The sequence below is a fragment of the Phascolarctos cinereus genome, unplaced genomic scaffold (assembly GCF_003287225.1).
Source record: "Phascolarctos cinereus isolate Bilbo 61053 unplaced genomic scaffold, phaCin_HiC Scaffold_7;HRSCAF=346, whole genome shotgun sequence".
In the NCBI taxonomy this organism is placed as follows: Eukaryota; Metazoa; Chordata; class Mammalia; order Diprotodontia; family Phascolarctidae; genus Phascolarctos; species Phascolarctos cinereus.
In genome coordinates, this window is record NW_027556180.1 from 66,334,266 (window position 1) to 66,361,257 (window position 26,992).

The 26,992-nt window shown below is 50.1% G+C and overlaps 2 protein-coding genes across 4 annotated transcripts; both read right to left on the reverse strand.

The window, feature by feature from the left end:
• On the reverse strand, positions 1–25,007 carry STK11IP (serine/threonine kinase 11 interacting protein). 3 transcript variants are annotated; one of them, XM_021002899.2, is made up of 25 exons: positions 24,923–25,007; positions 14,271–15,383; positions 9,162–9,367; positions 8,874–8,948; positions 8,538–8,633; positions 8,275–8,382; positions 8,110–8,181; positions 7,850–7,976; positions 7,630–7,733; positions 7,395–7,493; positions 6,242–6,283; positions 5,895–6,041; positions 5,622–5,706; positions 4,715–5,077; positions 4,342–4,553; positions 3,988–4,104; positions 3,739–3,886; positions 3,191–3,418; positions 2,714–2,817; positions 2,522–2,619; positions 2,234–2,412; positions 1,959–2,040; positions 1,556–1,626; positions 760–1,007; positions 1–393 (listed from the first exon to the last, which is right to left on the reverse strand). In XM_021002899.2, exons 2-25 carry the CDS (start codon positions 14,320–14,322, stop codon positions 244–246), a joined length of 3,213 nt encoding a protein of 1,070 aa, XP_020858558.1. In that variant the 5' UTR covers positions 14,323–15,383; positions 24,923–25,007; the 3' UTR covers positions 1–243. The 3 variants fall into 3 exon arrangements, 2 of the variants coding, with proteins under 2 accessions (XP_020858558.1, XP_020858557.1); XM_021002898.2 differs by having other exon boundaries at positions 3,718–3,886; XR_002327655.2 differs by lacking the exon at positions 1–393 and having other exon boundaries at positions 979–1,007; positions 1,556–1,670; positions 3,718–3,886.
• Positions 24,969–26,948, reverse strand: INHA (inhibin subunit alpha). The gene is made up of 2 exons (XM_021002902.2): positions 26,426–26,948; positions 24,969–25,961 (listed from the first exon to the last, which is right to left on the reverse strand). Exons 1-2 carry the CDS (start codon positions 26,715–26,717, stop codon positions 25,153–25,155), a joined length of 1,101 nt encoding a protein of 366 aa, XP_020858561.1. The 5' UTR covers positions 26,718–26,948; the 3' UTR covers positions 24,969–25,152.
• Positions 26,949–26,992: the final 44 nt, after the last annotated feature.

A 26,992-nucleotide genomic window follows, 5' to 3' on the forward strand; every position in this document is an offset into this window, starting at 1 on the left:
TCAGGAATGGAAATAAGCTTTATTGGCACCTGAGAAACAGTCAATGTCACATTGTCAAAGGCCTTAAGTGGGCTGATCCCTGGACCATCATCTCTGCTGACAGCTCGGTCACCTCTGGTCAGAGCTGCCCAGGGACCACAGCAGCATACTCATGTCCTTCCCTTGGGCAAATCTGGGGCAGGCGACCGGACCATGAACGGCACAACAAGTCAGTTCAGTTCCCAGAGGGCACGGCTCTCAGCCTCATGGATCAGTGTCTGGGGCCTCCCGGGTCAGCACTCGCAGTCCAATGGAAAATAGCTCCTCCCAGGGACCTCGGATCCAGTCCAACAGCGCAGTCAATTGCTCCGGACACACAACACGAAGAGACCAAAAACTCTCAAGTCGTAATACCTACAGGGCCAAGGGGTCAGTGACCTTTCCACCACATAGGAGGCTGAGATTATGCTAGCGGGGAGAGGCCCTGGAGGAAAAGCCACTCCCCCACATCTCTCTTCTTCCTTCCCCAGCCCTACAATCTCACTCCTCTTCTCCCTAGGCCTTCGTCCTCTGATCCTCTCGATCACTCATGATAGAGCAGAATTCCTAATTACCTCTCCCCAGGTCTTATCTTCCTCTGGTCCACCCCTCATTTTCCCTCCTGATGCCAGGCCCTCTCCAAAGTGCCCTACTTCTTCTAGTCTTCATACCTTCATACCCCATTCTGGACTGCCTATTTTCTCCCCAAACCATTCACAGCTCCCCTCCAAACACACATACCTCATCATACAGTGCCAGACGAAAGTCCATCAGGGCTGTTTGATAAACCTGTATGGAGTTGAGGCTGCTGAGCGGTTGCTGCTCATGGATATGGACAGAAGGATCCAGTCTTGAGGGAAGTGTCATTATGGATGCTTCTCCAGCTGTCTCTAAAGGAGAAGGCCCAGCCTGGGACCACATGGGATCTTCATCCAGCAGATACAAGGTGGATGGAGTTATCAACAAGGACACTGGGCAGGAAGTAGAGCCTGAAGACAAGGGGATGAAGGCCAAAAGACACAGGACCTGAGACAGTTATGAACAGCTCCCTGCCCCCAAAGGGAGAAAAAGGACAGAAGCCAGCACTGCAACATTGGGGAGAGTGGACATAATAATGTTATCATCAGTCATTAATCAATCTTTCTCCTGGTGCTACAGCCGTCATTCTAAAACCAAAGAAATCCATGGTTTCCAGAACCTCCAAGGTCCCGTCACGAGCCCAGCAAGTTACAAGATCCTCTCCACCACCAGGCAAAAATAAGGTGAAGGGTAGCTACATTCTACTTTCTTTAGCCCACTAAAGGGCAGCCAGATGTCTCTCTATTCCCCTTGGGGTGGGAGTGAGGGTGGGAAGTGGGGTCCCACCAGGCCACTGGAAGAGTACAGACTTAAAGCGAGTAGAGATCCAGCCCACCTCAGCAAACTATGATTCAATCCCAGAGTAGAGGCAGACAAGGTCCCTTCATCACAGTACGCCCACAGTGTCAGGAGGGGTTTGCCCAAGAGCTCCATTCCCCTCACCCCCCAGATGTAGTACCTTCAACCAGAAACGCCCGCAGGTAGAAGAACTGAGGGTCCTCAGGGCTGGAGTCGGTGTCTAGCAATGGCCTGAGGGGCAGGGGCCATGGGAAGGAATGGATATCAGTGGCAGGCTAGGTAGAGGGGCAGGGAAAATATGGGTATGAAAGAGGGGGAAGGGGTGAAGTACAGTGACAGAGAGAAAGGACTACAGGGGCCCATGGAGGAAGATGACCCATGGGGAGCAAGACAGGTGGGCTGGGTGAGGGCAGAATGGACAGAAGTGAGCAGGGTTTTCTCTCTGGGAGGTCTGACCACAGAAAGTGGTCTATAGAGTGGTTCTTAACCCCACACCCCAACTTGATTTTCACAGCTGGGAAAGTGGGATAGAGAGGACTCGGAAGACACCGTGTAGGACTCACCAGAGTCGGTGCTGACCCGTCATTTCCTCCTTGGTAGCAGTAACACGAGGCCTTCGGCCAGGAGGCAGCAGCTGCAGGGTGGCTAGAGAGAGCCATAGGGTGGGATTGGGAGTGGCAAATGGGGTGTCAGGCTTGAGCTCTTGCCACCATCACCCCTCACCCCTCACCACTCACACTCCCAAGTTCCAAGCTTTCAGTGACATCATTGAGTGGCTTCAATGCTCCAGCCCCGCCCCACCCCAAATTCGTGGGCCACACAGGCCCCTCTCCCTCACCACTGAGCTCCTCCAGAAATGCACGGCAGCATCGGGGTTCCCGGGGCAGCAGAAGGCAGCCACCTCCACCCCCCGCCCACTCCAGCCGAAGGCTCTGCTCGGCCAGGCCGAGTTCTAGGCAGCTCAGGTCCTGCAGGGAGACAGCTGAGCGCGGCTGCAGCCAGCTAGAAGGCTGACCTCTGTGGAAAGAGGGAAGGACAGAGCGATCGGGGAGACGAGCCGAGGGAGAAAGCACTTTCCCACACAGAGGTCCCCTCTTCCCCAGTCCCTCCGCAGGGCCCCACTCACCGTATCTCCCCAGTCACCTCCAGCACATAAAGCCTGAGATCAGATACAACAACAAGGGAAAGAACCTCCGTGGACTGGCCACAAAGTGTCACCGGCACCTGGAAGGGGAGGAACAGGGCAGGGAGTCTTGCGGAGGACTCAGAGGTGGGGGCGAGGGAACTTACACAGACCAGAGGAGAGTCGGGGCCCCACCTTGAGACAGCACTGAAACTCTTCCTGGACGTCTTCAAATATCTCAACATCCAGGAAAAGTCGGAGTCGGTGATCCACAGAGCGCAGCCCAGAGTGGTCAGAAGCTAAAGGCCAGGGACAGAGTAAGCCCAGCTAGACAGCTACTAACTGGATATGCCCTGCCCCAGTCAATCTCACATCCTCCTTTGTCCCCTCATGCCTCCCCCAAAACCTGCCAAATGATCCTCGCAATAATAAATAATAATAAGCTTACATCTGTGTGGCACTTGAAGGTTTACAAAGCACTTTCCTCACAGCAACCTTATGAGGCAGTGTGTTAGTATTCCCATTTTATGGATAGGGAAACTGAGGCTTAGAAAGGCTAGGTTGTTGGTGCCTACAGCTAGCTGAGTGTCAGAGGCTGAACTCTGGAAACAGGCCTTCTGACTCCAGTGCCTTTCCTCACTTAACTTCCCCCCAAGTCTGTGCCATACTCACGAGGACAAAGGCCCCAGCTGTCAGTGTCCTGGGGCACAAGGGCCTGGAGGGAAGGACTGCTGGAATTATCGCCATCACCCTCATCTGGAGAGCCCAGAGGGGCTCTGGGGAGGGCGGAGGAAGCTGGGTCCTGCTCCCCTTCCTTCTGCTCCCCTCTGGGGGCTTCATCATGCTGAGGCAACATCACCACGTGGTCACTGCCACACACGGGACACAGAAGCGGGCCATCTGTGGAGAGAGTAGGACCTCGAGCTGGCCATATAGTTCCCACACCAACAGCCTTCAGCCTTCAATAAGGCTCCTACATCCATTCTCTTGCCCTGGCCACTCCCCCAGCTCCTCTGCACCCCTGGTTCATTCTCCATGAAGTTTTATTGTCCCCACACCATCCCTCGAAGCTCTGATCTCTGTCAAACCCCTCCTCAACACCTTCTGCAGGGACCACTCCCTCCCTAAGCTGGGGGGACAGACAGGAGGGAAGAAAAGCCTCCAGATCTGTGCAGGGAGAAAGGGCCAGGGCTCTCTACCGGTCTTTGGTGTCCACTTGCCCTGGGCATCCAGCTCCTCCTGAGGAGTCATCACCATGCTGATCTGATGACAGCGCAGGCACCGAAGCTGGCCTCCTGATGGACCTCCGGCTGCCCCCACCCGAAGCCTCGAGGCAGCTGCTGCTGGGGCCAAGACAGCCAGCAGTTCCTGAAATGGACATGCATCCCAGAAGAGGGTCCTCCTCCTTGACAATCCCCTCCTTCTTCTGATCCTTGAACACCCCCCCATGCCCAACACCAGGTTGTCACCTGCACAGCAGCAGGGGCATCGGGCTCCACCACCAAGTACCGTCGCAGCCGCCGGTCAGAACGGATATAGGAGAAGCGCAGGGCAATAATCGGGCCACAAGGAGCATGATCAGAGTCCTGGGGGGCAAACACGGACAGAAGAGGGGAAGGAAGGCCTCTGAGGGCATGGGACATAGCACACCCTCCTGATGGATGTTAGCAGGGCTGAGGGGAGACACACCATATGACCCAGAACAAAATTCTTCCTCCACCACACGTGTTCTCCCAGCCTGGGTGTCTGACTGTCTCCAAGAGCCCTTTCCCTCCTGTTCCAACCTGCAAATCCCACTCATTCTCCCAGGTTACAGCTCTCACCGCAGGCACTGCCCCGCTCTGGGTCTGAGGCTCTGCCTCCATCTCTAACTCAGCCGCCCAAAGGCTCTGAAGGTCCAGTCGCTCCAGCGTCCTTGCTGCCTGCAGCTCTACCTCCAGCAAATGCCCAGATGTGACCCGCAGAAACCTCTCCTCGCCACGCACCCCGTCTGTCCCCTCTAGGGGACACACCAGCATGGGACGACATAGCTCCGCTGTAGAGAAACCCCAATGCAAGGCACTCAGACTCTATCAACATTGAGATACATTGAGCCCCCTGCTCAACTTCCACTGCCTCCCACCCCCAAACACCATTCATGCCCTCCCCAGCCTCCCTTTGCTAGACCTCAGAGTAAGACACCAAGAGACCATTTACCCTCCACTTCTTGATCTTCTATCTCCCCTTCCTTTTCCTCTTTGGCATCTTCCTCTGCAGCTACCTCTTCCTTCACCTCTTCCTTCTCTTTAGCCACCTCCTCTTCAATCTTGTCCTCTCCTGGCCCAATCAGGAGGGATTCATCTAAACTACTGGCTCCTTCCCCCAGCTGCAGTGAGCTAGAAAGGCTCTTAGGGTTTGGGGGGTCCAAGGGGACTGTGCCAAAGTCAGAGGTCTTGGGGGTCCCCAGAGGAGGTGTCCCAGGGGTCTCCAGGTGGCTACGGTACTGCAGCCATTCATTACCAAATCTCTCCCGAAAACTGTTCATAAGCTCAAGCTCCCGCTGCTGTTGCACAAACCAGCCTAGAACAGATACAATATGGGGTGAGCAGCGGTGCCACATGTCTTCCAATGTTTTTCCATGCCCTTCATGATTCTTCCATGCTCCAAGAATCTATGACTTCAGTGGGGGGGGTGGGGTCCTTCCTTCCTCAGTGCAGGGTGAAATTCCTCAAGTGCCTTAGAAGGTGCTCTTTGTGGGCTGCTAAGGCTGAGAAATCATCACCCTCTGGCCAGTCTAGCAACAAGCCTGAGGTTAGGCTGGCCCTTAGGTGATGCATATGGTTCATGGCTAGGCTGGTCCTCAAAGCCTTTCCAGCTTGGTAGGACCTATTAGAGCTTCCCTTCTGGGCTGGCACAGACTTGACAACCTAGAATTAATCCCACACCACAACGAGGAAGACATCATAGAAGGACTTTAGTGAAGGATGCCTTTCCTAAGTGGGAAACTAGAGAAGGGTTGGAAGATAAAGGAGATTAGTAAGGAAGATAGAAATAGTCAGCAGGGACAGAAAGCACAAAACAGAAAATCTGAGGGAGATAAGAAAAATCAAGGGCCAGGTCTCACCAGCAGGGGAGGGCTCTGGAGTTCGGGGTTCTGGATCAGTATCACTCGGCTCTGAGATACTAGCCTGCCTCACACGGATGCGGTTCTGAAAATGACAAAAGGAAGTCCCCTTCTGAGTTAAGTGGGAACCCAGGACACCTAACCCTTCATCTCTAGGTAGCACCCTCCCCCAAACCCAAAAACTGCCACGGATAAGGATGAAGGCTTTTCACTACTGGCATAGTAACAATGCCAGAACCCCGAGCCCCCAGTCACAAGGCAACGGCAGCTCACCTTAGCCTTACGAGGGAGAGGGCGAACCAAGACACCTCCTGAAGACGGACTGTCACTCAAGTCAGGGCCATATGAGGTCTCTGAGGCACTTCCACCTGTAGAGGGTAGAGGGAGGGCCAAGGAGCAAAGCCCAGAAGATGTGGGAGGCTGGAAGCACATAAAAAGAACAGGTCTTTTATTAAGGATGACAGAGGATCAGTGTTTCCTCTTCCTTGCCCAATCATGGTAAGGAACAGGGTTATAAGCAGGAACACACACCACCGCCCCACCGAGTTCATTCTCCAGCACCCATTAACCTGCCTGCCCCACCCTTTCAATCCCTGCCCAATCCTTCCCACCAGACTGACCTGTAAGTCAGCAGGTGACAGCGGCTCCCCATCAAGAAGAAACTGAAAGGAAAACAGTGTGTGTTGGGGAGGAGGGCAGCTGGTGCAGATGGGACACGAGCACATAATCCTGCCCCCGAGCTCTGGAAGAAAGGAGAGGTGGGACCATGAGAGGCCCCGGAGGCTGAGAGTGTCTCCTTCAATGTTACCAATGCTGGGTGAGAATAAACAAAAGAGACACCAGGCACACATCATGTTCCACAGGCCCTACAACCCTATTACCCAGGGAGACAAGGGACAAGAGGGAACAGGAAGTTGGGAGAAACAAAGTAAGCAGAAGCGTGAGAAGCCTTTACACAATGACCACGGGGATATAAAAGAAGGTAACCCTAAGACTTCAGCTCCTGGGTCAGCGCAATGACCAAGTGTGGCTCCGGAGAATCCCTGGCATCACTTCCTCCCACCTCTCGTGGACAAGTGGAAAGAGGCCCTCAGACATGGCCAGTGTGCTGCAGCTGCTTTGTTTTGCTTGGTTATCCTTGGGACAGCAGAGGCTTTCTTGGGAAGGATGGGGGAGGAAGGGAAGTCACTGGGAAGTAGCGGTGACATAAATACACAAAACAAGAGCGTTATTACTGGGAAGACTTCTAAAATTTAAAAAGTCAAGCAGATGGCCTTTTTTGGGGGGAATGGAGAAACAACGTGGCATTTAATGAATGTAATGGAAGACCACAGTGCTATAAGAAACAATATGCGTGATGAATACGGAGAAGCAGGAAAACTATGAATGGATGCAACGTGAAGTAAGCAGACACAAGCCTACAACAAGGGAAATGCAAAGCACAACAAAACAACCCAAACTGAATGCTATGAAATTAAAAAGAACGAGTGCCCCCCCAAAGAACAGCTGAGAAGACACTGCTCCTTCCAGAGCTCGAGGCCACTCTATGTGTTAATATCATTGATCTTTCTCTTCTTTGTCCTTTTCTTGCTTAAAAAGAAATCTTTGTAATAAGGATGGTTCTCAGAAAGGAAAAGGAGGGACGGGAAGAAAAAAAGGCAATGCAAAAACAGAAGAGATCAATTAAAAAAATCTGTTTAAAAAATGTTTTGAAAAAGTCAGAGAAAGAAAGGGAAAAAGCAGATATGGGGGGGAAGGGGGCAGACAGCTTACCCCAGGGGCAGAAGTATCCCTGGCCTGCGGTGACAGACACTGGACAGTGGCCGCTCGGTGATCAGGGTGAAACGACAGAGGATTCCCCTCCAGGTGAAGCTATGGAGGAGACGGGAGATCAAAAGCCCCAAGCACGATGGCCCTAAGCCAGGAGGAACACTGCGCCCGCCCTCGCCTTCATTCCTCCAGCCCTAGTTCACATTCTCTCATTCCCCATCCCCCATAGTCCGCTCACTCTCTGAAGCTCGGCCAGCACCCTCAAGGGCATCAGCTCCCGGTGTTGTTCCAGCAGATTGTAGGCCAGGTCCAGGTGCCGAAGGCCCCTCAGCTGATCCAGCCCTGAGTGGGGAGAACCAGGATAAAAAGACAAGCAGCATGACACACTTATGGCCACACCACTGAGCAGGCTCACACCGTCCTCACCATCTTCCTCCTCAGAGCCGTCCCCAACTCACCACACAAGCTCCGAAGCTCATTGCCCCTCAGCACCACCGTTCTCAGCACAGCCCCAGAGGGGCCCATCACCGGGACCGACTGAAGGCGGTTATAAGAGACGTCCAGATGCTGCAACTCGGACAATGCCTGGAGGACAGAGACAGCGTGATGAGGCTGGGACAATGTTATGCAACAGCCTACCTGGGCAGATTTAGGTCCAAGCGAGGCCCAGGAGGCAGATGTCACTGTACTCTCCCCAACCCTCCAGCCTCAGACTCACGGTCAGGAAGTCTTCACAGTCCGTGACTTGGTTGTGGCTCAGATTCAGAATCTGAAGAGCTGACAAGAGGTGCTGAGGGAAACAGGTTGGGAAGGGGTCACTTCGGGGGCTCTCCTTCCTCCCACCTCCCTGCCTGGCCCTCTGGCGTCTTCGTGCCCCACTCACCAAGGATCGGTCCAAGGCTGTCAGTGAATTATAGCTAAAATCAGCACAAACCAGAGCCAGCCAGGGGAGGGCAGAGCAGAGGTCCCCTCCACAAGCTGAGAGGAGTTCCTAGTAAGGGAGAAAGGATCAACACCATTACCCCGACCCCAAGGGTCCCCCAGGGCCACAGCTTACTACTTCCCACACCAAGACTCTTACTCCCCACCACCAGAACTACATCGTCTCTGAGTAAGGCCACCACCACACCCTCAACCTTCCTTCACCTCTAGTGCTTGGAGGCTCCTGCTACAGATCAGAGTCTCGAGCTGAGAGTAGATTCCACGGAGGCCACACAGACAGTGAAGAGGGACAGCTCGTAGCTGGAGAGAAGGTTCCATAAACAAAAGGGACAGAGGAATCAACACGGGAGAAGACAGGGGAGTGGAATGATCATAAAAGGACCATAAAAGGATGGACTAGGGACCCACGATAGGTCAATTAAGTAGAGCATGGCAGAGGGACAGAGGAAAGGCACTTGCAGCCCCCATGACCCCCACAAAGAACACCCCTCCCGGATCCCCAAAGCACTTCTTACACAACCATCTCCCATCTCGTCATACCTCCAGCTGCTTCAGGGACTTAAAGGGGAAGATCCTGATGGGGCCTTGAGGGCCAGGGCCTGGGACATGTACTAGCTAAGAGAGAGAAAGGGAGTGAGTGATGGGCCTCTCCCTCAGCACAGTGCCCCCTAATTATACGGGATGACTCTCACCCAGACTCTGAGCCGACAGGTTTCGTACAGGACCCCATCCCCCACCCCCCAGGCCCCAGCCCAGTCCCCCTCAGACGTAGCCAAGCTTAGCTCCCACTTCCTCCCAATACATACGGATTCCCCTCAGTCCCCAAACCTTGAGTGAGAGTGTTTTCTGCAGCACATCAAAGAGGAACTGAAGCTGCAGGATAGTTGGGGAGTCAGCAGGGTGGGAGGGCAGGGCCACAAAGCCAGCCTGCCCTGGACCCCAGGGTCCCAGGTGAAGCTCAAACACATGATTCAGCTGCTGCAAGGTAGTGGTCAGCAGCGTCAGCGTACTGCAGCCAGACAGGACCAGGTCACCTTCGGGGAGGGCAAGGAGAGAAGAAGCGAGGAAGAAGGCACACACAGTGAGCTTGGGATGCTACATCCACTAAGACACCACGCTCCCCAATCCCACCTCTGCTTCTCACTGTTCAACCCTGAGCCAACCACCAGGCACGTCGAGGGAGGCCTCCTGTCCTCACCCACAGAATGAGGGACGCGGCACTTAGGTGACACTTAAGGTGCCTCCAGCTCTCAGTCCACGCATCTGTGATCCTACAAAGCAGCAGGCACCGTGCTAGACACAGGGTGGGGAACCGTCGGCCTCAAGGCCACACGTGGCCTTCCAGGTCCTCAAGCTCGGCCCTTTGGCTGACTACAGACGTCACAGAACAAACTCCTTAATAAAAGGATTTGTTCTATAAAACGTGGACTCAGTCAAACGGCCTCACCCAAGGTCCTAGAAAGCTACATGCAGATTCCCTACCCCTTCGACTAGACAAAAATGAAGCAGAATCTGCCATCAGGAAGCTTACAATCTACCGTATACAGATAAGTTGGTACAAAACATATACAAAGTAAACAGGGAAAGGAGAGGGGAGAAAATCAGCCAATAAACATTTGATAAGCACCTACTATGTGCCAGGCACTGCTAAGTACTGAAGATACAAAAAAGGCAAAAGCAGTCCTTGCCCTCATGAGCTTACATTCTAACGGAGGAGACAACAAACAAATACGTACAAATACACAATATAAAGGAAAAATGGGAACTAATTAAAAGAGGGACGGCTCTAGAATTAAGAGGGATTAGGAAATGCTGAGGGAGGCCAGTGGGCCAGAGATGTGGATGGAGAGTGTTCCAGGCATGGAGGAGAGCCAGAGAGAATGGCCAGAGCTAAGACATGGACTGTCTTGTTGGTGGAAGAGCCAAGAGGCCAGAGTCACTGGACCAAAGAATAAATGCTGGGGAGTACAGATGTAAGACAACTGGGGACTCTGATCACCAAATAGAGACGCTTGGATTTGATCCTGGAGGCAACGGGGAGCCACTGGAGTTTACAGAGCACGGGGTGACACGGTCAGACCTGCCCAATAAAAGATGGCCTGGAGCGGGGAGAGATGTTAGACGGGCAGACCCAGGTCCAAGAGCGAGATGAGGAGGGCCTGCACTAGAGGATGAGTGGCAGTGTCAGAAGAAGAAGGGGGTGTATTCAAGAGATATTGCACAAGTGAAATCTGCAGGCCTTGGCACAGCTCGGATATGGGAGGTGAGAGAGAATGAGGCATCCAGGCTGACCCACGGGTTGTGAGTCTGATGGTCGGGAGGATGGTGATGCCCTCTAGAGTAACAGGGAAGGGAGAAGAGGGGACAGAGTTTAGGGGATTCTTCCTGGGAGACAGGGAAAGAGGAGGCAGCAGCAGAAAGCAACTGAGTGATCAGACACAAGGGACAGGGGAGAAGAGGGAGTTCACAGGAATGGCCTCCATTTTTAAAAATAAAATATGACGCAAGGATCTCAGCTGCAGAGTGGGGGGAGGGAGCTATGGCAGGTTTGAGGAGGGATGACAAGCTCTGGAAGAGCCACTTAATAAGTGGATGAAGTGGATTCAGTTGGGTATGGAACTCTATCTTACCCTACAGGGAAATAGGGGGAAGGGGATAAGAGAAGGGGGATGACAGAAGGGAGGGCAGATTGGGGGAGGGGGTAATCAGAAGCAATCACTTCTGAGAAGGGACAGGGTTAAAAGTGAGAACAGAATAAACAGGGGGCAGGATAGGATGAAGGGAAATAGAGTTAGTTTTTCACAACATGACTACTATGGAAGTGTTTTCCATGACTACACATTTATAACCTGTATCAAGTTGCTTGCCTTCTCAATGAGGGTGAGTGAGGAGGGAGGAAGGGAGAAAATTTGGAACCCAAAGTTTTAAAAACAAATGTTAAAAATTGTTTTCACATGCAACTGGGAAGTAAGATATACAGGAAATGGGGCATAGAAATCTATCCTGCCCTACAGGAAAATAGAAGGGGAAGGGAATAAGAGAAGGGGGGTGATAGAAGGGAGGACAGATTACGGGAAGGGGTATTCCCTTGTCTTGGGGTGGGGGGAGGGGCAAGATGGGGAGAAAATTGGGAACTCAAGATCTTGTGGAAGTGAATGTTGAAAACTAAAAAAATAAAATAAATTAATAAATGTTTAATATTAAAAAAAATTTTAACTAAAAAAAAAAAAGAACAGCGGGATTGCCTGGCAGCAGTGAGGAACCAGCTCAGGCTGGTAATAGCATGCTGTAGCAGACCCTGTCAGAATGGCTGGTTGCATGATTTTCTACACCTACTGCCGCTATGGCAAGGACAGAGCAGGGTTTGGTAAGGGAAGAGAGAGGGAAAGGAAGAAAACCAATAGACTCTGGTCAGATACGGAGACTGGGGGATTCTCGAACATGGAGGTGGTGCATTTGTTGGTGATGCCAAGACCAAGGGTGTGACCATCACTTGTGGCTGAGCTGGAGTGGAAGAATAAGTTGGAGAAAAGGGTTTGGGGGAAAGCTGAAAGTCCCCAAGTATGAGGTTAGGAGGTACCAAATTCACTGAGGAAGGGGAACGACCTGGGGGTCTGTGGACAACAGCTACCAGGAGTTGGAGTGGGTGTTAGAGATGAATAGCATGAACCCCAAAGGACGAGAGGCACTGAGTAACGGAGGCAGGAGAACAAGTGGAAATGGGAAGCAAAAAGTATTTCAGCTACCACGTTTTGACCAGTGGGCCAATGGCAATGAGTGAAGGGCCTGTCAGTCCTGGACAAGGTCATCCAGGGAGCCAGCTTTCAGTGGTTGCAAGAGATGGAAGGAAAATGAAAGGAAGAGACTTAGGGTGAAGGAAGCCTGTTGCCTACGGAAGAGGCATTTCAGAGGGCACAGTGGAAAGGATCAGTGACATCTGGTTGGGACTTTGGGGTGGGAGAGCTGAGGGGGATGGGCAGATGAGGAATGGCATTCAGGAACTCAGAATCACTGGGATGTGTAGGGGGAAGCAGAGGTGGAAGGTTCCACTCCTCTTCCCTCCAAAGGCTGGAGATGAGGCACCAGGAGAAGGAAGGTGACCCTGCGGCACAGCAGAAGATGGAGGTCCTCTTTTCCTCTTCCTGCCCCTCAGGGGACCTCAGAGAAAGGCCTCAGGAAAGGCCTCTAAGAGGTGGCATTTATGCCTTGACCAAGGCTAGAGATTCCAGGATGTGAAGCTGGAGTAGAAGGGCATTCCAGGTATGGGGAATGCTGTGTGCCTTTCGGCTCCAGAAGAGAGGAGAGGAGGGGACTTTCCAAGCTTTGGTCATTATGCTTCTCTCCATCCTTCCTGGCCCTGACCCCCTTTCAGGTGGACTTCCCTTTCAACCTAACTCTTCCCATCTTTCAATGCTCCTCCTCCACAAAACCTCCTTCCCTGACCACCCCAGGACCGAGTGACCCCTCACTGTCTTCTCATCAGCCCTACAATACCATTCCTGGCAACTCCATAACACCCACCTTCCCTGACCACCCCAGGACTGAGTGACCCCTCACTGTCTTCTCGTCAGCCCTACAATACCATTCCTGGCAACTCCATAAAACCTCCTTCTCTGACCACCCCAGGACCAAGTGACCACTCACTGTCTTCTCATCAGCCTTACAATACCATTCCCGGCAACTCTTCACTATATGATGCCTGGGATGGCCAACCTCCAAACAAGGCCAGAGGTACCTGGAGAGCCAGGATGCTGAGCCTTGTGCTCTACCACACCTAACTCAGCTCTGGACAAGTAAGGTATGTAGGAATGGGTTGAATTTAAGAACAGATGTAACCCCATAACTTGCTGACCCTGGGAAGCTGGACCACACAGTGGGAGACAGTGCTCAACTTGGAGTCCACAGTTCCAATCCTGCCTTAGGCACTTACTAGCTGTGTGATTCTGGCCAACTCCCTTAACCTGAGCCTCAATTTCCTCATCTGTAAAATGGGGATAAGAACAGCTCCTACCTTCCAGGATGGTTGTAAGGATCAAATTAGAAAATATATAAAGAGATTCACAACCTTAAGGCACTATAGAAACACAAGCTGCTATTTAAATTCACATATCTGGGGCACTTTAGAGTTTGCAAAGCACTTTCCCTACAACCACCACCTCTGAGGTTAAGGGGCATATCACCTCCTTCCGACAAAGGAAGACACCGAGGCTCAGAGAGGGTGTGTTACCTTTAGAGAACATTTGCATACCCCCTACTGTGTGCCAGGCACCATGCTGCAAGTGCTTCTGCAATTGTAATCTCTATTAATGACGGTAATAATAATAGCTAACATTTATATAGTGCCTACTATGTGCCAGGCACCATGCTAAAAGCTTTTACAATTATTCTCTCACTTAACAATAATAATCATAATGATGATGATGGCTAATGTTTATAGAGCATCTACCGTGTTGCCAGGCACTGTGCTAAGCACTTTACAATTTTTATCTCTTTAAATAATAATAATGTTAGCGATGACATCTAATATTTATAGCATGCCTACTATGTGCCAGGCATTGTACTAAGTAAGCACTTTAAAATGTCATTGGATCGTCACAACAACCCTGTGAGGCAGGTGCTAGTATTATTCCCATTTTACAGTTGAGGAAACTGAGGCAGGGAGAAGTGAAGTGACTTGCCCAGGGTCACACAGCTATTAAGTGCTGTGAAGCTGCATTTGAACTCCGGTCTTTCTGATTCCAGGCCGGGGCCTCTGTGCACTACGGCGCCCCCTAGCGGCCCAAAACGAAGCAGCTTCAAGGCCGAGAACAACTATCGAACCCGACACCCAAAAAAGCGCTGGGCTCCAGGGGCTCGGGGAGCTGGTCACGTGAGCTGTTCAACGCACTCCCTTCCCCTTCCCCCGGCCCGCGCCCCCTGACCCGGAAGCACCCTTACCCGAGTCCTGCAGCAACCCCGCCAGCTTCCACACCAACGAGCTGGTCGCCATAGCAACGGGGAGCTTGGAGGCGGAGCCGAAGGAAAAAGGCCCGGGTGAGGACGACCCCAAGGAGCCAGAGGGAAAAGCCGCGGGACCACCTCCCGGCCCCCCCCTCCCCCAGCCTCCCGAGAGTCAGCTGGGGCGGAGGAGGGGGCCCGGCAAAACGACACGTCACGGCTCCGGGAAGAACAAGAGAAAGCAGCGCAGGGAGCGGTCGGGGTCGCAGGCGTCCCAGGACCCCGGAGGGCTCGCTGCCGGCCCCAAGCGGCTCCGGAACGATCCTTCCGAAGCCCACCCCTTCCTACGGGTTCGGCCGCCGGACACGGCCCAGGGTGGGGGAGGGGGAGAGAGGAAAAAGCGGAAGTTCCGCCTCGCCGAAACGGAAGTTGGTCCTCAAGGCTTCCGGCTCCGTCGGCGACGAAGAAGAAGAGGGGGCGGAGCCAAGCTTCGGTCCCTTGGAGCGGTGAGTGGGGAACGGCGTGCGAGCCCGCTGAGGGAAGGGCTGGTCTCGGAGAACCGGACGGCCGCCCCTGGTTTTTCTGCTTCCGCTAGAGGGCGGAACCTCTGGCCCGTGACTCATGACCCCAGGGCCTGGCAAGCTACTTGGGCTACCTGCCCCGTCCTCTGCGCGTGCGCAGGTACTTCGCTTCTGACTACGCAACTTTTTGCATCTTTCGTCTTATTCTCAATATATTTCAGATTTTTTGAATGATGAGCTCAGTTGTCAGCATAGACAAGTATTCAGATAAACTAGATTTCTAAAGGCAACGTACAAAACTATAGACCCCAAACGAGTTTTAACTACAAAAAATAACACCCCGTGGATATTAGCAGACTATCAAGACTTGCTTGCATCCCCTTCTCACCTCCTTCTCTTCTCTGTACCTCATCAGATTGTGTCGCTTTAATTTTCGTTGGAGGGCATACTGTGATTCTGTTCGTATATTTTGTGTTACGGATACTTGTATTGGTGTTGTTACCTCCTTTTGCAGCCCCCACTGGGCCGGCCTGGTCTTGGGGGGAACTGGGAAAGGTTGTTGTCTCGGAGCAGCTTTGTGCCTCTGCCTCCCCTTTAAAAAAAAATAAAGTAAATGTTCTTTTTATTTTAAATTTGTTGTGAAAAATCTTATCGCAAAAAGTCATCAACAAATATTTCAATATATAAAGAACAATAAAGTTCCCTTTTTCTGCTCAGTTCAGGTGACACCACTTCTGGGAAGTCTTCCCAGATTCTTGTTGGAACTGACATGCCCCCTCTACCTCATCCCATATACGATATTGTTTTCTTTCCAGCTCTCTAGTGCAATGACCTTGAAATTCTACATAGTGCATTTACTCCCCCTAATAAATAATGTGAGGGGCACTTTGCTAAGTACATTGCAAAGCTTATCTCGTCCTCACAACCACCCTGGGATGCAAGTGCCATTATTATCTCTGTTTTATAGATGGGGAAACTGAGGCAAACAGGTTAAGTGACTTGCCTGGGGTCACACAGCTAGTAAGTGTCTGAGGCAGCATTTGAATTCAGATCTTCCTGACTCTAATAATAATAATAATAATGAAAATAGCTTGCTTTTACATATCACCTACTGTGTGCTAGGTACTGTGCCCAGTGCTTTAAGAGTTCCCCAAGCCCCTCCAAATGCCTGTAAAAAATGGCTCTAAACAAATTCTAGAACACCAAGTGCTTGAAGACGTTGGTTAAGTGACTTGCTCTGGGTCCTAGCTAGAAAGTTTCTGAGGCCTGGATTTGAACTCAAGTTTTCCTAACACCAGGCACAGAGCATTATCCACTGTGTCACCCTGCTGCCTCATAAGCTCCAGAAAAGCAGGGACTTAGAATAAAGGTACTTTAAATTCTGGGTTTAAAACTTTGTTAAATGTTCTGTTCCACTGTGGTTAGAACCGGCTTTGCCCTTGAAGTGAGACAGGACTAGGTCTCCTGTAGTGTGTAACTCATTGTGTGCCAAGCAGTTTTCCCAACATAGTTACTTAGTGGATGTTGAATTGAATCCAAAATTTGAAAATTGAAGCTTTTTGAGGTCGGTATAGTTCTAGAAAAAAAAATTGCTGAAAATTATGTGCTAAGAATACTTTCATTCATGAAAATGTACTAAAAATAAAAGCAAAACAGTTGAAATAAAAACTTTACTCAAATGGTTTCTTGATTTTTAGAAGACAAGGGGCAGCGTGTCTTTAGAATAAGAGGAAAGCTTTACCTATTTGCTGGTCATGGCTTCTCTGCTATAAACCACTTTCAATTAGGCAGGGAGTGACCCTCCCTCTCACCCCAGCCTGGCATCTCCAGAGGCCTTGCTGATTGTCAATACTACTTATCATGTGGCCATCAAAGGGCTACCCAGTCATTTGGCATATGAGCCTTCCAATGATTTCCATTACCCTGTGAAGTGGTCAAGCATCAATAGACTGAAATCTTTGTGTTTGACAGAACACAGTATTTAGGTCAAGCCCCGCCTCATCTGGGAAATTTTCCCTCAGTTGGGCATTCCAAACTGGTTTTTCCTTTAACTACTATAGCATTTATTGTTTCTACCCTAAAACCTATCATTGGATTGTTGTTGTTTGTCTTTCCTTCTCAGAGATAACCAGTGTCTTGCCTTGCGTGTGAATTGGGTATGAGCGGGGCAGAACCACACAAAGTTTGTCAGCCTCAGTCTCTCTTTCGGAGTCATCAAAGTCCAGTGGCAAGACAAAGGGATGGCCCAGGATTCAGTGGGTGACCTTGGCCTTTCTAAGTTAAGGCCTTTCCCAAGTCTTGGTTTGTCTAAGGCCACACTCATTCAATGACTGAGGGCTGGGTAAGAATTGAGACAAAGGATGGCCTGTATTCTAGGTAGCCCTGTGGATAAAGTCCCAGTGAAAAGGTCTAGAGGTTTTTGGGGTGCTGCTAGGGGAACCCCCAAGATCGCGATGCCGGGCCCCGTCTGAATGAATTCAACTCAAATCTTTTTCCAGCCGGAGGAAAAGCTTATTAGTGATGAAGCACTTAGGCCAGGTGACGCCCATAAGGACAAGCGGGCATGAGAAAGTCTCAGCCTTTTGGGCATGAGATTCTCAGCATCTGAATGGGGGGCCAGGGTAGATCTTATATACTAAAGTGACTTTGGGTGGCCAGAGGAGGGGGCTGGGAAAAAGGGTCTAGGTAAGAATTCCGATTGGAAGGTCTGAGAATAGATAATGAAGGGGAACTCGAAGGCATCTGAATGAGATTGAAAAGGCAGGGTGAGGCCTTTCAAAGGGAGATAAGGGGAGTCAATAAGGAATCTAAAATGGGAGCCAGATTCTTTTTAGGGCAAGGGGCAGAGGAGCATCTGAATAAGATTAAAAGGTAAGGCTAAGGCTTTCAAAGGGAGGTGAGGGGCTGGGGCCTGTAGGCACATGGGAGTTAGATTCCCTTTGGGGCAAGGGGCGAAGACCTCAGCTTGGGCCACACCCCATCACCAGGACTAGAGTCAAGAAGACCTGAGTTCATATTCTACCTCAGACACTTGCAGGCTGTGCGGCCCTGGGCAAGTCCTGCCTCAGTTTCCTCGACTGTCAAGGATTGTGAGGATCATTGGAGATAATACTTGTAAAGCACTTGGCACATAGTAGGTGTTATATAAATGCTTATTGTCTTCACCCTTATTCTCTCATATTGTTCTCTGTTTAATGTTTATGCCCTGTTTGCCCAGGAAGCTTTTTGAAGACAGGGACCGTGTTTTATACTTCTGTTTCACTGTTTAGAAGGAGGCTGCTTTATGTGCTGGCTTCAAACTCTTATTCAGTGTTCTGTTCAAATGTGATTAGAAGCAACTTTGCCTTTGAGGTAAAACGATCAACAATTGGAGGTGTCAACTGAGACTTTTCTTTTTGAAGTGCCTACAGATTGGATACCAGGAAGAGCCAGGCCATTGATTGAGAACCCGAAGCAAATACTCGCTAGGTGCGAACAGGAAGTTACTAGTTAACATCTGTATACCAGTGATTTAAGGTTTACAAAATGATAGATAGATAGATAGATGGATGGATGGATGGATGGATGGATGGATATTGAGAGACATCTTATTTGCTCCTCACATATGCCCATTTTACAAGTGAGACAGCTGAGACAGAGAGGTTGACTTAGCCAGATCCACATAGTTATTAAGTGTATGAGGAAGGATTGGAACTCTGGTCTATCCTGACTCAAGGTCCAACACCGTGTCCACTGTCCCACCTAGCTGCTATTATGAGGTCCTTTCCCCAGAAGAATCATAAAATATCAGAGGCCACCACTAGGCGAGCCTCTGCCTGCACGAGTCACCTCCATACTCACAAGGGGCTATGTGGCCTTTGCTTGAAGACTTCCAGTAAGAGGGAACTCACTCCCTTTAGTAGCAGCAGCAGCCTTAGGAGCCTGCTCCACCCTTAGAAATGTGGTTTCACCTAGAACCTAAATTTGTCTTCAGTGACCCCAGCACGTCCTCCTGGGGCTTTGCAGAAAAACCTGCAAGGAGAAACCCAGGGCTCCTGTGGAAGACAACTTAGCTGAGTATGGTGGATCTAGGGAGACAGGAAGTAGCACTGGCCTGGCCCCTCCCCCTCTGGGATTCAGCGTCTCCATCTGTAAAATAAGTCGATGAATTAGATGACATGAAAGGATCCTTCCCTTTCTGAACTTCTGAGCTTTATCAACAATCTTTTGATTATGGTCTTTTTGTTTTCGTTTTCTTTTTCTTTTTCTTTTTTTTTTTGATGAGGCAGAATGCCTAGTGGGCAGAGGTCTTGGGCTTGGAGCCAGGAACACCTAGGTACAAATCCTACCTCAAACGATTACTAGCAGTGTGATCCTGAGCAAGGCACTTCTGAAAATGAGGATGTTGGACTAGATGACCTTCCAGCTGTAAATCTATGATTCTGTCATGCTTTGATGCCATAAAGCTCTGGGCCTGGAGTCAGGAAACTTATCTTCATGAATTAAAACTCAGCCTCAGACACTTACTAGCTGTGTGACCCTGGGAAAGTCACTTCACCCTGTTCGTCTCAGTTTCCTCGTCTGTAAAATGAGCAGGAGAAGGAAAATGGCAAACCACTCCAGTATCTCTGCCAAGAAAACCCCACATGGGGTCGTGAAGAGTCAGACACACTGAAAAAGACTGAACAATAACAACAGACCTACTTCTGCTGATCGTGAAGAAGCAGGAATCAAGGGGTCAGGAAATTAGAAAGAAAAAAACCACCTTTTTCTTCTGATTGTTTGGGAACAGATATAGAAATTACTTTCTTTAGAGAAATGAGAGTCAGTCGCTACAGAAGAAGAAAAATCTTGAAGATTTTGATGCAATTTGAAAATGCTGATTGAGCCCTAGGATCATTTGTGCACCAAAGTATTTTGACTCTAAATTAGGAGAATGATTTAAGTCACCAAAGGATGTTCTAACTGTTGTCTATACATAAAATTAGAGTTGGAATCAATAGATAACAGAAAACAGGGTCATAAGAAAGGTACCAAATTTTGTCTTGGGAAAACTTGTTTCCATAGGATTATCTGCTTCACTATTTAAAATTCATACTTAATTTTTAATAGATTGGTGTTTCTGTTTGTTTCTTAAAAGGATAATGGAGTGGGAAAGTATGTTAATCTCAAGTAATCACATCTCCACTGCAGCTGGGTTTTAGAAACCATAATATGTCCATAGCCAAGCTCTGCTACCTCCTCGAAGGGCTAGCCTAATTGAAGGAAAAGAGGCAGTAATTGGTCTCACAGCACGACAGACACCACTGGGGAGAGAGAGGGTGGTGGAGTAGATAAGACTGAATATAGAGTCCAAAAGACCTTCCTTTGAGTCCCACCTCGGACCCTGACCCAGGGAAGGCCACTTGCCCTCAGAATGTCAGGCTCCTCCCTGGGAGCTCTATATCAGTGAAATCACCGGCACCAGTCTCACAGTGGTTGCTGCAAAGCCTAAATTAAATGCATATATTTTTGTTTTTCTTGCATTCTTAATGGGGGGGGGAGAGGAGGGAGAAGAGGCAGATAGATATTGATTTGAAAAAAAATTAATTGAAGAAATCAGAAACTCCATAAAGTACTTTGCAGAACTTCAAACACTATATGAATGGCAGTTGTAAATATATACAATTCTAGAATAATCAGCACTGCCTAAAAATCTGATGGGCCTAGAATGAATGTCCTTCTGCCTACCTCCTCCCCAAAAAAAGAAAACAACTAGACACCTGCCTCCTCCCCCCCTTTAGGAGCTCAGATCCTTTAATGCCCTCATAGACATTTCCTTGAGTTGCAGGGACTAATTTTTCTTTGTTACTACTCCATCTCGATCTCACCGTGCCTTAGCACAGTGATTGGGACATTTTGAGGGGTCCGGACATGTGATTTCTTTCACTGTGAAAATAACCTCCATCCATAAGTCATAGAGGGTTGCCCAAGCACTGAAAGGTTAAGCAGTTTACCCAGAGTCAAACAGTATGTATCAGAGTCAGAAGGAACATGAACCCAGATCTTAGTGATTCCACAGCCAAGCCCCATATCCACCATGAAGCCCTGCCTTTCATGCTGGATATATAGACTTATGATAAATGTCTATTTTAATTGAATTTATTGAATTGAAATAACTGTCATCTAAGCCTTCAGTCAACATCAGGGTTTTTTTAAGAGTTATTAAAGTTTGAGGCCAGTCATAAGGGCCCTTAGATATGACCTAATCCAGCCTCTGTGCTACACCACCCTACCCTTTTTAAGAATGAAAGAATTTAGGGGCAGCTAGGTGGCGCAGTGGATAAAACATTGGCCCTGGAGTCAGAAGGACGTGAGTTCAAATGCCGACTCACACCAGACACTTGACACTTACTAGCTATGTGACCCTGGGCAAGTCACTTAACCCCAATTGCAAAAAAAAAGAAAAGAAAAAGGAATTTAGATTCAGGAAAGGGAAATAGTTTGCTAAAAAGTCACAGCAAATGAAAAAGTCAGAACTCAAACCCAGGTTCCCTGACTCCTATCGTCATGTTCTTTCCTAGACACTAAAAGGAGATTATCATTCAAAAGGGATAAAACTGCACTAGAAATCTATTATTACATGATTGCATGGGTCATCATTACATAGATTTAAACATAGCAAAAGTGGAGTATGTTCTTCAAAATAAAACTCTATATCCAAAAAGTCCAATGATAAATACCAGTCGTGTGGCCCACTCACTATTATAAGTGGCTCTAGATTGAAACCGTCTACCTGCCTTCCTCTCCTTCAGGACCTAGCTCCAATCCTCTGATGCCCTCTTACACTATTGTTATAGTCAAGAAGTGATTTTTTTTTTAATTTGGAGGCTTCCTGCTGATGGAGCCTTAACAAGGGAGCTATACTTTGGGGGAATCACTGCAGGTCCAGGGTCTCATCCTCTGCTTTCCATTTTCTAAAACTCAATATTTTAAGTTTTGTACCCAGTTCAAGCTCTGGGAAACCAATATATACTAAGCCAACTCCCAAGAGACTGATTTGTCCATCCATAGTTTCCGGCTGAGATCTGGGAAGTATTTTCATTACATCAGCCACAAACCAGCTCTTAGAGAATTTACTGCACCTGATTCCTGTCAGTGTCAGTCAGTCAACAAGCATTTATTCAATTAAGCTCTTAGGATGTGCCAGGCTCTGTTCTAAGCTCTGGGGATTCAAAGAAAGACCAAAACAAAGTCCCTGTCCTCAAAGGACTCAATACAACATTTAAATGAGGTACATACAAGATGTAGACAGAGTTGATGAAAGGTAGTTTCAGAGAAGAAGGCTATAGCAGCTGAGGGCACTGAGAAAAGCCTCCTGCAGAGTGGAGGGTTTGAGATAAGTCTCGAAGGAAGCCATGACACAGAAGTGAGGAAGGGGAACACTCTGAACATGCGGGACAGCCAAAGCTTGGAGATGGGAAGTGTGTGAAGAGCAGCTGGATCACAGAGGGTGTGGAAGGGATTCTTTTGTGTCTGTTCTTATTAACTTCCATTTCAGAGGTCATTTTTTTTGGCCATATCCCCACATCCTGAGGTTTCTTTCTGTTTGGTGGCTTCCTGTTGACTTGCATAATAAATTCCACAGGCTGCAGTTTTGAATGTTCCCAGCAATCAGTACCACACGTGGGAAGGGAAAGGCCACATGGGCATGAGTACAAGTCACTGCCACCGACTGTGTGGCCCCCAATCCCTGACTGACTTGCCTTTTGTTTGATGAATGTGATGAAGAAAGTAAAGAGAGGGGTGGGCGGTAGCAGCAATAGTTAGAGATTCCGGTAGCTGGCTTGAAAAAGAGTGAAGGACTATGGGAAGGGGAGGTAGTCAACTCCAGCAGAGAGGCTTTTGGCAGGTGGGCACTTGTTATGGTTGGCCAAGTGGATGGCAAAGTGACCAACAGAGAGTAATCATGTTATTAGAGTAATTAATGAGCCATTATCTTGTGTCTGGACTTCATGACTACCTCAGGGATGTTGTCACTCAGGTGTCTGTGTCCTCTGTTTTCTGCCTTAACTCCCCCGCTATACCAGTGCTAGCTAGAAGGGAAAGGCTGTTCTAGAGGCAGGGTGCCTTTGGAAGACATCAACATTAATTAACAGTGAAGAAGTGGCAAACAAACAAGGAAGTGACACTAATTAGGCAAGTAGCTTCACCTTTCTAGGCATCCATTTCATAACCTGGAAAATGAGGTGGTAATCTACCCTCCCTCACAGCCCTGAGGTTCACTGGAAAACTGAGGTCACTAATTGTCCGAGCTTTAAAGCTGGGGAAGGGCCAGTTAGCATCTGCTGCTCTGGAATCTCAGAGATTCAGTAGGACAGGTAAATAAATGGCTTTTCCCAGAGTTGGGCATGGTTTTGTACCACAGCTTTTGATGATATAGATAGTAGCCCGCCAAAATGGTGCTAGGAAGTTTTAGGCTTTGGTACTACGAGGTGGGGGAGAAGATGAGATCCAGCCTCTGAAGTGACAGATTTCCAGCCCCGTTCCTGTGAGCCTGTGGTTCAAGAGGGAAAGGCTGAGCTCTGAGCTGAGGTTAGACTGGGCTTAGGGAATTCTTGGCTCTGCCTTTCTGACTTCAGCCCTGTGAACTTGGTACCTCATCTCAGTTTTGTGTGTTGATTCTTCTCTTTGTTATTTATTGGGGAGAGAATCTAAAATCTGATATCTTCACCGTAAGGGAAGAAGGGTTTTCATCAGTGCAAGATCAGGAAAGCTTCGGGAAATGCTGGTGCCCAGGGAAGGGACTGCATCTCTGATGCAGATGTCTGTGGCCCTGTACCTTATCACCCACCCCAGCCTGGAATGCTGGGGATAATGGGTGGGGTAAAGGGGGATGTCTCACCCCAGTGCCTTGGTCACCCCCAGTTGGGACTAGTAGAGCCCAAGCTTTAGGGAGGTATGAGTTCATTTCAAAAAGTAATAAAACCCCAGAGAGTGGTCCCAATTTCAGCCATAACTGCTGCCACCTTCCCTCTTCTTTATAACCCCTCTGTATCAGGATGGCAAGAATGCTTCCTGGCTAGAATCTGCATCCAGAAATGGAAGAGTGCATGAGGTCATCTTGACTCAGTGATGCCCAAGCTGCTGTGGGTGGCACAGTGGTTGGAGCACTGAGCTGGAGTCAGGAATATTTCCATTGAAATCCCACCTCAGATACTTGCTAGCTGTATTACTCTGGACAAGACACAACCTCTAGAGGTCTGCCTCAATTTCCTCAACTGTAAAAGGGGAATAATAGCACCTACCTCCGAGTTGCTGTGAGGATAAAATGAGATACTTGTAAGGTATTTAGCACAGTGCTCGGCATGCTGTAGATGCATCTTCCCTCCCTTCCCTCCCTCTCTCTCTATCCTCCCGTAGACCAAGGTCAGGTTACTGAGGCTCCACTTCAGGGAGGCATTGACACATTGATCGTTCACACACCAAGGCAAAGGTGAGAGGCGGGTCGACCTCCTTTATCATGGGTCAGAGGTACCTGGACTTCTTTGGAAGCCTCAGCTTCTAGGTCTCGTCACATCCCTAGGGCCAAACAGATTGGGTGAACACAGGGCAGTATGTCCCCCTGGCCCCCAAGAAGCATTGCTCCCTATTTAGTTGGGGAAGAAGCTGGAGCAGGAGCCAAGCAGGAACAATGTGGGACCTCAACAAGCTTGAGGAAATCCATGCCCTTCAGTCACCAGCTGATTTCTACCTGTGGGCATCTTCTGTTGGGGGCTACATGGAGCCTGCTAAAAATCTCAGTAGGGGAAGAGTTCTGGGGCAGGGCCTGAATGGGAAGGCCCCCAGAAGGTCTCAAGAATATGTAAACAGGAAGGTCTCTGCCAAAGAGACCCCACAATACAAAGGGCCAGGGACCACCTGGGGGGAAGGGAGGGAGGAAAGTTTTAGGTTCCCCTAAAGACTGATGCTATCTGTCATCCAGGTGACAACATGAGGCTCACTTGTGCATCATCTCAAAAAGCTGCAACTTTCCAGCAGACCTATAATCAAAGCTCTTTATATTCTGATCGCTGCTACCACAATCAGCGCTTCCGATTTGGGAATTTACAAGTTAGATTTACAACTGCACACAATCCCTAGAATTTTATGCTCCAGTTCTCCCCCACATACCTCTGGGAAGGGGGGAGGGTCATTCTCCAGTCCATTCTCTAGTCAGTTATGCTGAACTGTTTATTAATTGGTTTGCAATCGATGAGGGTGACCTTGGACAAGGAGGACCCAGTTCTCGGAGATGAGAGTAGGGATTGAGAATCTGTCCTTTGACCTTGTCTCCTCTCTGTGGTTGTAGCCAGCACCAGCATTAACGGGGAGTTTAGGCCCTAACTTGGGAAGGGGTCTCCCTATATGCAGGCACAGTGCTGAGTGAGGAGGTTGGGCACTGTCTCATACTTGAAGGAATAGCCTCCGTCTGAGGTGGTACGGACACGCAGGGGTCTCATGGTGCTAGGCAAAGCAGCACAGCAGGGCCGGGAGCCTGGGCCCAGGGGCAGGGGCTGAGAAGGCATGAGGGAGGCCCCAGGAGACAGAACTGGGGAGGGGACCAGCCCACAGCCCCCGTGGCAGTAATGGAAGATGAAGCTAGACGGGTGAACAATCCACTGGTCCCAGCCGAGTTCCTGGAAGGAGATGTTCAGGGCAGCCCGATGGCAGTCAGCATGGGCAGCTGGATCTTCTGAAGGACGCTGCAGCAAACGCAAGGCAGCAGGAGACCAGGGCCAGGGGGGCGGAAGGGGGGAGCGACGAGCCCTCTCCCCGACACTGGGTGGGCGGGCCCTGGTATGTGCCACCAGGAAGGGGGTGGCATCAAGCCGGGCCAGGCAGGGGCAATTTGGGCAGTGAAGCAGCAGCACAAGGAGGGGACGGGTCAGCAGCGTGAATGCAGGGGCTGCCAGATGAAGCACGGCCCAGTGAGGTGGGGCTGGGCCCAGTAATATTGGCACTGCAGTGGGTCCCCCTGAAGACATGGCCAGCAGTGTCATGGTGGGGCCCGAGTCATTGTGGACTTTGGCACCCCCCCTGTCCAGGCCAGTGTGGAACCACAGCTGGGCAGCTGTCACCTGGCGACTTCGCGTGTGCAGGGAAGGCCGGAATGTGTATGTGAACAGGCCCTCAGCCTCCCCAGTCTCTGGTTCATCTTCACAGCCGGGACCTGTGGAAGAAAAAGTGGGTGGCCACAGTTGGCGGGAGTGGGAGGGAGGAGAGACTTAGGGAAATGGAATTTCTGCTTCCTCCCCTCTTCAAACCAGGTACAGAAATGCATGAGAAAGGGCCAATATCTATCCTCTTTTACGAGTAAGTATCTAGTAGGAATGAGAAAAGAGAAAACCTTTCAAAGAGGCTCATAAAGTAGAAGACAGGAAAGTCATGAGGAAGGGAAAGATAAAAGTGGCAAGTGTGCCCCCAAAATGTTACCAAGTCATCCTTGGAAAGTTCCTCCTTCCCCTCTCTTGCATTCTGGACCTTTTCTGGAGTGTTCCTCACTCAGAGGTAGAGGGGCTAGGGCTTAACAGAGGCCAGGAGGTGAGGGGAGAGATTGAAAAGGATAGGAAAGGAAGGGGCCCCGATCCCAGATGCCCACTGTCCCTTTCTAGTCCCCTTCCACACTCATGTTACCTGAGGTTGGGAAAAGGATGACCTGGGATAGGTCCTCATCTTCGTTTTCCACGCTTCTGCGTGTGGGCCCACCAGCATGGGCATGTCTGCGGGGCAGGCGCCGGGCCCCAGGCTCACCACCATCCTTGGAGGCATTGGGGGCGCCCAAAGCATCCAGCACCACGGCCCTCACTTTGGCCAGCACCAGCTCCCTGGCTGGTTCTGGGCCCTGGCATCCGTGTCCACCCTTCATACCCATCAGCAGCAGAAGCTGCAGGACGAGCAGCAGAGGCGGCATGGCCGGGGGCCGCATTGAGATGCCCCACCCGAGCTTCCTGCTGCCCTCGGCTCCTGGGTGACTATTCTTAGTGCCCACTCACGGCGGGTGCTACACTCCTTCCTGCCCTCCCCACTCTCCCCTGCCAGCCCTCTCCTCTTCTTCCCACGCCCAGCAGTCCCTGGCTGGCATTGAGGCCTATCTCTGACGCAGATGTCTGTGGCCCTGAGCCTTATCACCCACCCCCGCCTGGAATGCTGGGGGTGGGATAAAGGGTCATGCCTCGCCCCAGTGTCCTAGTCACCCTCGAT